The 10295-nt window shown below is 43.6% G+C and overlaps 1 protein-coding gene across 2 annotated transcripts in view; it reads left to right on the forward strand.

The window, feature by feature from the left end:
* arhgef3 (Rho guanine nucleotide exchange factor (GEF) 3) overlaps positions 1-10169 on the forward strand; it is a 30270-nt gene extending 20101 nt beyond the window's left edge. For both annotated transcript variants that reach the window (XM_037102206.1, XM_037102207.1), the window contains 9 exons: positions 3584-3691; positions 4022-4273; positions 4518-4580; positions 4703-4799; positions 4964-5040; positions 5830-6087; positions 6201-6371; positions 7118-7307; positions 7426-10169. In XM_037102206.1, coding sequence (XP_036958101.1) covers positions 3584-3691; positions 4022-4273; positions 4518-4580; positions 4703-4799; positions 4964-5040; positions 5830-6087; positions 6201-6371; positions 7118-7307; positions 7426-8135 — 1926 coding nt within the window. In that variant the 3' untranslated portion in view covers positions 8136-10169. The remainder of the gene's footprint in view (positions 1-3583; positions 3692-4021; positions 4274-4517; positions 4581-4702; positions 4800-4963; positions 5041-5829; positions 6088-6200; positions 6372-7117; positions 7308-7425) is intronic.
* The last annotated feature ends 126 nt before the right edge of the window (positions 10170-10295 follow it).

Here is a 10295-nt window from a genome sequence, read left to right on the forward strand (position 1 = left end):
TTCACCTGAGTGAATTAAATTACTACTACATTAACGGGGCACTATGTAGTTTTAATATTTTAATATTTACAATATTAAAGGGATAATACTACAAACTGATATATATTTTAAGTTGTTTTCAGAGGAGAATAAAGACCCCAGAACACTGTTTGGTGCTAGAAAGGTGGCAGGGTCCGCCACATATAAACAAAGTAAAACAGTATGAAACTGTGTCGTCCTTTAAGGTCACTTTGTTTATTCAGTGAAAAGAAAGTTTGTTCTAGTTTGTTTAGACATTAAAAAAAATCAGTCAATGAAGATTTTTTTTTTCTCTACTGATTAAAATTTCATTCACAAAACTACATAATGCACCTTTAATTGTACTACCAAAGACAATGTGGCATTATGGGAGTTCTTTCATACTGTATGTTTCTCTGTTCTCTGACCCACATGACATCTGGGGTGGTTGTAAAAAAAAAGATTCTGCTTCGGGCTTCAAAACCACTAAATCTGCTTTTTTGTCCCCGGGGATTGTTTCCCTCAACTTGAATAATGAAACAGTGATGTTGCGGACGTGATGCTCAGTTATATGAGAATAACTGAGAGAACATCACGCGTTCAGTCTTCAGCCGTCCTCTGAGCTCTGTTCTCCGCTCTCCTCCTGTCAAAAGTCAGACCCACAACACGACATTATACTCACTAAGAGATACCAGGCAGCTAAAAACGCCAGATTTTCTTCTGTAAAGATCAATGCGTTATTCTGTGAGTAATTAATGAGAATGTGCTTAAAGAAAGTGAGATTCCTGGAACTGTCCCTTTATCCAGAACTGCACCAAACATCAGCGAGGTCTACTCTGGCTCGAGACCCAAACTCCATCCAGGTTTTGTGGATATTCGTTCAGTAGTTTTTTTGTAATCCTGCCGACAAACCAACAAAACGACCAACAAGCAAACAGACACAGGTGTAAACATAACCTCTGCGGTGGAGGTAATTATCATAGGAGACTAGAAGAACTACACACCAGATGCAAAGGTGCGAACGTTCAAACCAGTGAGAACTGCTCGCCCAGCACATGCGCCAAAAAACTTCTGTGGCTTCCACGTTTACTTCCTGGTTATACCCGAAGAAACTAAAAAAAAAAGAAGGAGGAGTCATTACGTCAACGAATCTCGCTCTGGTGCCAGACTGTGGTGAAGTCAATGGAGAAACACACTAAAATCAAACTTATCTATTCATCTTCTGATGAACAGGAGCCTTTCCTACACAAGAACTTGTTTTGGTATCAGCAGATATTCACATTCACAAATTAGAATTTATTTGGAACAGTCTCGTTTTCTCTTCAACGCACCCTGTGATTATGATAATAGGACCTACGTTATTCACGGTCGCACCCACCTCCAGTCCGCTCAGACTCCGTACCGACTCTGAACTCCTGCAACAGCCGCCGTGACTCATGTTTCAAGTCTCATGTTTTACCTGTAACACCCATGTTTGTTTATTACCTCGAAGCTGTTAAGAGGGCGCGTACTGATCATAGTTCAGTTATAAAATCTCTCCTGACAGCAGCAGTCGTCTGCGGAGTCGTGAACACTCGACAGTACTCGAGGCTGTTCCAGTGTCTGTTAACGGGACTGTTGGATTCACTTCTGGAGCTGAGAGATTTTCAGGGATCAGGGTTCCTACTGTAGACGTAGGCCGACAGTATCTGTGTCATAGAATTTGGCAGAACTGAACTGATGTCTGTGTAAAAAGGGGGAGACAGGTGTCCTCACCGTTTCAGCTCAGGGTTTGAATCGGACCTGTGGCTCCTCGTCATCATCCCCTCTCTCTCGCATCCAAAGGATAAAAGTGGCCCAAAAATATTAATAATAAAGGTTGAGACTGCAGGACGGGACACACAATGTTACATGTGTTGCTACGTGTCACACCTCTTTGGCATGCCATCTAAAACCGCACACCGAAGCAGGATTCCAGTGCCGTTGTTTGGTTCGGTGTCAGAAAGAAGGCGACAGGTCTCTTCTACAGCAGTGTTGCAGGATCAGTCAGCCTGCTGTAAACCTGCCGTCATTAGATAACCAGTCGCTTCACTAAATTGATCTTTGTCGGAATGAATCAGCTGAAGCTCCATCAGACACGGAAAACCAATTACAGCATGTCCAATGGAAAGTGCGCAATAACAAAGCAGATTCATGGGCGATTTGTGATCCTCCCTGAACCCCAAAACTCTTTTAAACCAACACGTATATCGATAAATACCGCAGCATCGTCTGCTTACTACCGGGTGTTTACATTTTATGTTTTAGAGACCTCCAACGGCAAAATTCGAGGCTACCAAATCACAGCCTCGAATTCTCAGTCTCATCTTTACTGACGGGTGCAAGAGAGGAGAAGAATTTACCGTAAACTGTCGTCACATTTGGCGAAAACTCGATTCATTTTGCATCGACCGATTCCTGAATGCGAGCGCTGATGGAAACAAAGTTTGACGGTTCCTGTGTTCCAGTAGGTCAGCTGACGATCGGCTTCAGGGCTGAGATATACACACAAACACACACGCATTGATTTACTGTAAGTCTATATCCAGGACAAGCAGCCTGATGGCATTTTCACAAAAACAGACGGTGTGTGTGTGTGTGTGTGTGTGTGTGTGTGTGTGTGTGTGAGAGAGAGAGTCTGGCAGACAGAGAGAGATTTTGAGTCACACTATTGTTTCACCAGCAGAATATCAACAATACGGAGTCAAGTTTCCCGCAAACCACTTGAACAGTCTACAGTCACACAACGTCAGACATCAACATCAACAACTACAGCACCTTTAGAGAGACTAAACAAAAGATTGTATCGGAAAATGGCACATATGTTTTCTTCAGGCTATACTAGCGTCTTCGGCCGGACTGATATACCTCCAAAACTATTCGAGTGGTTGAGACTCTCACCACAGAACAACCACGTGTCCTTTATTGACTTTACTTTTAGCTAATTATATTAACTTCTTGTTTAAACTCACCTCAGACGAGGTTTCCTTGTGTTTGTCTTGACTGTTGAATGTTTCTTCTGTAATGTTGTCATCCTGAGTTTCCTGCTTATGCTTGATAGTCTAAACACTTTATAAAATCTGTTTTTAAAGGTGCTATATTAAGAAAGTTTATTATTATTATCATGATTCTTATTGTGTCCAATCTCTCCCTCCCTGCATTTTCATGCCAAATTAAGACAAAAATAGCAACAAAAAAAAACCCTAAAACAATGACTCCTAGATAGATTACCATAATATATTAAATTGACAATCATTAATCCAATTTAAGGTTTCCTTTTGTGACATAAACCGGTGCAAGGTTAGCTCAAAATTTACTTGATACATTTATTTTTACCCCAGCCTTCCCTCATTTTTGTATGCTAGGCCAGTGGCTGCAGACTTGTGTTGCACATGAAGATGACAAAGAATTAAAATACAGCGTTTGTAGAATCTGTAATCGAGTTTGTTTATGAAGCTCCAGAATATCACCTCGTTAGTACGAGAGCACGCAGCTCCGGGATGGATTACAGTGCCCTTCATTTGGTGTCATGATGTGAACACAGTTTGTTTTCTGCTTCCTCCTCCAGGAGCCCAGCACCAAGCGCAGTAAACTTTTAACCAGGGTGACGTCGCTGGCCAGCCTGCTGCCGCCCGTCAAGACCACGCCGCTGAAGAGGATCGGTCAGACGCTGCAGGTAAACTACCAACCGAGTCTGTTACAGGTCCAGTGTGTAAGATTTTGTTGTGCCTTAATCTTCATCCACCATTGAAATGGAGATTTGCATGAAGTCATAGTTGTTGACTTTATCCAGCAGCAAATTGTAAAATCTGTCTTCTAAACACAGTAATCTTGAGCTTCGACCTGTTAGCAGAACCCTTTGGAGTTGTAGTTATAATTCCCATGAAGAGGAGAAAAACTAGCTCCTCCCACTTTGCAACTTTATGCTAAAAAAAAAAAAAATCTGAAAAAAATGTTATATTATTCTACAGTTTTATATTTTTTTTCTACCATCGTCTATCTGCAGCGCTCCATCAGTTTTCGTAATGAGAGCCAGACGGAGAGAGCCGCTAATCCTCCTCCCTCGTCCTCCACGACGAAGACCCGCGTTATCTCAGCGAAGGTCTCCAACTCTTCCTCCTCCATGACCGCCACGCGGGTTTCCACGGCAACGGCCCCGGCCACCAAGCGCCGTGACAGCAAGCTTTGGAGTGAGACGTTCGACGTCCGTCTGGGAGCGACGCAACCTCTGAGCCCGAAAGAGATAAAACGACAGGAGGTGAGAGACACATAAGTTTGTGTCCCATCCATTTCTTTTTTATCACAGTGATGTCGCACAGTCCATCAATCAGTCTGTGAGTTAATAAAATGGTATTATTTAGAGCACAATTTATTCCCAGTGGGTAATTTGATATTGTTTAAACTTCATCAGACTCATGATTTATGAAACCTCATCATACTGAAATCTTGTGGTTCACCCAAACACAGCTGACTTCATTCTCAAACTCTCTCTTTCCCTCCAGGCCATCTTCGAGTTGGCTCAGGGCGAGCAAGACTTGGTGGAGGATCTCAAGCTGGCAAAGAAGGTAAACAGAAACCTTTATTTCCACCGAAAGAACAGACTTTTCTCCCACATTTTCCCTGCAGTACCTGCATTTTCTGAGTACGTGTGTGTGTGTGTGGTTGTGTGTGTGTGTGTCTCGTGCAGGCCTACCATGACCCGATGCTGAAGCTGTCAATCATGACTGAGCAGGAGCTGAACCAGATCTTTGGTACCCTGGAGTCGCTGATCCCCCTGCATGAAGGTCGGCGGAGCATCTGAACTGTATTTTTACACAGCAGCTTGATTTTAGACAACATTTAAAATTTAGGGACTTTAGGAGAGTTTGCCCATCTTATCTTTTTCAGTGTTCCCAGACTGCTCTGGGTCGTGAACGCATTAAAATGTTCCCTAATTGTCTCCCCTCAGACTTGCTGAGTCGCCTCCGAGACGCCAGAAAACCTGACGGGTCGACGGAACATGTGGGCCACATCCTGACTGACTGGGTGAGTTTTTCAGTCATTGTTTTAAATCATTACACTCTGCAAAGTCAAAGTTCTGATCCATAAGATATGGCCAGAATTTTGATTTTTAAACATTCAAGAAATCATCAAACATAATCAACAGTGTTGACTTCATGTCACAGACCTGCACTGTGTTGCACACATGTCTACTGAAGTTAGCATGCAAACCAGCTAGCTGCGGTCTAGTCTGGTCTATTAATAAACCCTCTTCACCGCAGACATTTGGACTTGTCAAAGCAGGAAAAGAGACAGATGCAACCTTCAGTGATTAACAATGGCTCCAGTGAGTGAGCGTGCATGATACCAGAGCCTTGGAACAGGCTCAACTACATGGAGTACAGCCATCATTCATGTTGTAAATTTCACCTGTGTGTCTCCTGGTTGGAAACTCAAAACGTCTGCCTCGATTAGAGTCAGCACAACTTTAGGCCACAAGATGAGATTGTCTGATAACCCCCAAGGTTTCAGCCAGGAGATGTAAAGATATGTTCTCTAGTTAGTCTGATAAGTAAACAAAATCAACTCACAAAATGTCCAAAAATACTTGATTGACACCTTGTGATTTCAAGCTTCTCTTGAACTTTAACCCAACTATGATGAGCTTTATTTCCCTTTTAACAAACTTAATTCAAACTGGACATGAACAAAATAAAACTCACCAGTGTTATACCTCCACAGTCGCCTCTGGTTTGGTCTAAACAAGTCCTCAAGTCACAGAGTGAGATGTGGAAGTCAAAGAGTGACCATGTCTCTGTGTCTGTGTCCTTCCAGCTGCCCTGCCTCTCCTCCTACACAGCATACTGCAGTAACCAGGTGAAGGCAAAGCCCCTGTTGGACCAGAAGAAGCAGGACCGGCGGGTGCAGGACTTCTTGCAGCGCTGTCTCCAGTCGCCCTTCAGCAGGAAGTTGGACCTGTGGAACTTCCTGGACATCCCCCGCAGCCGACTGGTGAAATACCCGCTGCTGCTCAGGGAGATCCTGAAGCACACGCCGAACGACCACCCGGACCGGCAGCACCTGGACGAAGCGGTGAGGAAAAACATGCTGGACACTCTCTACACTGGTACTGAGTGAAACATGATTTGTGTTTGGGAGAAAACAGATCAGGGTTTGACTTTTTTGTCTGTTTTTTTTTTCTACAGATGCTGATGGTTCAGAGTGTGGTGGCGGACATCAACAGACGGACCGGAGAGTCGGAGTGTCAGTACTACAAGGACCGGCTGTTGTACACGGAGGACGGACAGAGGGACGAACTCATCGACCGGTCCAGGACCCTCAGCTGCCACGGAGAGCTGAAGAACAACAGAGGACTCGTCAGTAGATTTCTACAATTCATACCCTTTTATACATTTTCATTCCTCTCTCTTTTCCACCTAAAACAATTCAGTTTACTTGTGTTTTCTATTAAGTATGTAATGTCTTTTGTCGTTTAACTGTGGGTTCTTTAACTCCAAGCCCCCATGATTCCTTGTGGGAATTATAAACACAAGTTTTCTGTGGTGACACGATGCTAAATCCTCTTTCTTAGATGGATTGGTAGGATGTTTTATTCATTCGTGATGATCTAGTTTAGTGAATTCATCAAGTGAATTCTACTTTCACTAAAGATATTGCTTAGCCCCCTTGAAAGTAAGGTTGTAGCACTCGAGATCGGCCTTGAGACTGCTCGGTCAAGAGGAGTGAAACGTTTTCGAACCCAGTCAAGATCTGCAGGGATTTGACTAAATTAGATAACTGATGACCATACTCTGTAAATTATTTGTAATTGTTTGCTCATAGAAAACAAATTAAAATCCCAGAAATAGAACTGACTTTTGCGATGGCTAAAAGAGGAGAAAGAGGAGGAATTATTGTGTTTTAATGGGAATGTGGGTCTGTTGTCAGACGTAGAAATATCACCCAAATCATTTCTCTTTCCCAGGAAACTCACATATACTGAATATGAAACAACATTTTTCTGAAAAGAAATACCCCTGTGTAACCGTCTAACACTTGAGAGAATCAACAAGTGAAGAAAAGTAACGTCTCTGTCTCTGTCCGTCTTTTTCTTCTTTTGCAGAAGCTTCACGTGTTTCTGTTCCAGGACGTCCTGGTCATCACCAGGTCCATCTCGCTCAGCGACCAGCCAGTCAGCTACCAGCTCTGCCGACAGCCAATCCCCATCCGGCAGCTGGACCTGGAGGACCTATCAGACGGAGAGATGAGAGTGGGCGGGTCCATTAGAGGAGCCTTCAGCAACAACGAACGGAGTGAGTAGATCTCAGATGCAGATACAGACACAAACACAGATGCATTGTATTCTTAAACCTATAACTATAATAACGTCCCACGTCTCCTGTTGTCTCGCTCACTTTCTTCCCCTCACAGCAAAGAACTTCTTCCGGGTTACGTACCGTACAGGAGGTCCGCTGCAGAGCCACTGCTTCCAGGCCAGTGACGCCTTCAACAAGCAGCAGTGGATCAACTGCATCAGACAAGCCAAAGAGGCCGCTGCACTGACCGGAGACCAGCCACCAGAGACGGGAATATGTCTAGAGACAGGGCTGGGTGGACAGATAGGACCACTTGGTGAGACGGGTCTGAGTTTACGCTGTGATTCTGGGATTGAGGATGAAAAGGGGACGTGGGGGGAGATGGAAACAGGGCTGTGTTTGGAAGGAGAGGAAGGTCTGAGTGGAGAGAAAGAGGCTGGGGGGACGGAGACAGAGCAGGGTGTGGATGGTGAGGTGGGTTTGGAATTAGATGAAGAAATGGGGAGAGATGGGGAGACAAGGCAGACGATCAGTGAGACGGAGACAGGTGGGGAGATGGAGACAGGGCTGGGTGTCTGTGGGGAGATGGAGGCAGAGCCAGGAGAAAGAGCAGACTGGAAGCTGGACGGAGGAGGAGAAGGAACAGGAGAGACTCACAGCGGAGGTGCTGATGACGTTCACACCCCTGCTCCACCTTGTCAGGAGGAGCGGGAGGAGAGGGAGGTGATTGAGGAGGAGCAGAGCGGCGCAGAGGAGGAGGAGGAGGAGTGGGAAGAGCTCGGCATGGACGTCGGCGAGGTTGACTCACAGACCCACAGGTGCTGATGTACACTCGAAGGGACTGGCACTGCAGCCAATCAAATCAAGGACTTGACAATGATGTGGTGTTGAAGGACGCTGTAACTGCTGTATCCTCACTGCTGGTCTCCGTGGTAACCACTTGGTCAACATGACGACCTGAAACACTGGATGCCGTGTTTAAAGACGGTGCCCTGTTCTTTTAAATGAAAGATTCTCACCGGGCACAGACCACAAAACCTCTTTTCTCAAGGTTCCTCAGGCTTTCCCCGTTTCTTGGCCGACTTCCCGCTGACTCCTCGCATGTCACCAAAATGATTTACAGATGCGGCGGCTCTGTGAGGTTTTAATTTTTATTGGATCCAACGGCTTAAATTCTGAAAGACATAACATGTATGTATGGTTTTATTATCTATGTGTCACATGACCTGTAGTTCCAACTCTGGATGAACATGTGCACCCACGAGCGTTCCCAGCCCAGCTTAGGAAGATAATTCAGTGATTGGCAGTTAGTGGAGGAACAGAGGAAGTTAATGTACCAGGGAAACTGGAAGGAACACTGAATGTAAAAATAATTGGTTTGGTGCAGCAACAACCAAAAAAAACTCTACAGTGCATCATTAAAAAACCCACTGCTTGACCAGTTATTTGAAACTGACATGAAAGTGCACATACTTTATGAACTTGTGGATGTTTTCAGGATTTGTTCAGGACATCAGGACTTTCAGCCCCGTACAGCTCTCACAGTAATCATCTCAAACTTGTATCTTGAATTTTCATTTTTCCAGATCAGTCCTTTGTAATGTCTGAAAACACTGGAGAAAATAAAGCCGTGCACCCAGTTCTGATGGACTATAGGTTCTAAATCACCCATCGGCCTGACAGTTTGGATTCACACTGATTAGTGTGCGTGTGAATGTATATGGTCATTCTTGGAAAATATTGCAAGTGAAAAAGTAAAAGTCAATATTGCAAAAACTGTAAGTCCCAAACAAACAGGCTACTACAGATAATGTTCATGTGCAACTTCTCTGCAAAGAAAATCATTATCAGTTTACCAGCAGTTGCAGGCAGCTGTTTTCATCAAATAGGTTCTGATAAAGTCCCTCAAAGTTACCTGCTTAAGACCAAACTGCAGACATACAAAGTTAGAGACTAGCCGGTGAAGAAAGTGGAACATGATGGAACTTTTTTTTTTTTTTTGAAGGAGTTGGTGGAGACCAAACCAGTGCTTAAAGAGAGTGAATTCTGTAAGCTGTCAGTGAAAACAACAGTATACAGTGAGATGGCGATAGCTGTGCCAAACATGAATTAATGCAGTGTTAACAATAGTTGCATTTACACAGAAAATATTTTCAGTGAACGTTTTGCAGACATGTAAAGAAAAAGTACCATGTGGTTAGCTCACCCAAAAGATTCGTTGAATGGACGCAATGGGAGACACGGTCACCAGTACAGTATTGTAATGTTACCACGTAGTTTTCTTAAAGCATTCCAGATGGGTGACAAGTGGATTATCAGTTGTGACCATCTTTCCCTTTAGTTTGAACATCCTGTAACAGCTTCCAGCTGCTGTAGGTGCTACTACAGAGACTCTGCAAAGTGAAATGTTCAGTGTTTTATTTCATGGCAATCAGAGAAGTCTTGAAGGAGGAGGCTGTTTGTATGTACTGTACGTATGTAAAGATTGTATATTAAGTTTATCTGTATATGAATGTAGGATGAAAGCCAAGCATGTCTGTCTGTTTGTTTTATGAGCTTATACATTACGCAAGAAATATAAGAATGTCAAGACAATCAGTTTGATGTTATAAATCACCATTTTCAGGGTAGCTGTGATGCTGACGTTGGATTAAAGCTACAAGTGACCACATTTTTAAAATGAAGGTTACATGCACGTGTCAGAGAAGACAAAGATAAATGTCCCAAACAGAACCTGTTCACACTGTCTGTTCTTTATTCTGTTCAGTAAACAAAAAAAAATAACAAGGTAAAATGTAGGTATCAACTAATGTGTGGATTGTCACAGGACCAAAGTACCAATAAATTGTTATAAATGAAGCCTGTTAACGAGTTGTGACTGGTGATTGCAAAGAAAATGTTGCCACCTTGGAAAAAGCAAAAATGATAGCCTTTAAAAAGAAGTACACAAAAAGTGCAGTGCAATTAATACAAACATACAGCCTG

Source organism: Acanthopagrus latus, chromosome 6 (genome assembly GCF_904848185.1).
Source record: "Acanthopagrus latus isolate v.2019 chromosome 6, fAcaLat1.1, whole genome shotgun sequence".
NCBI classification, from domain to species: Eukaryota; Metazoa; Chordata; class Actinopteri; order Spariformes; family Sparidae; genus Acanthopagrus; species Acanthopagrus latus.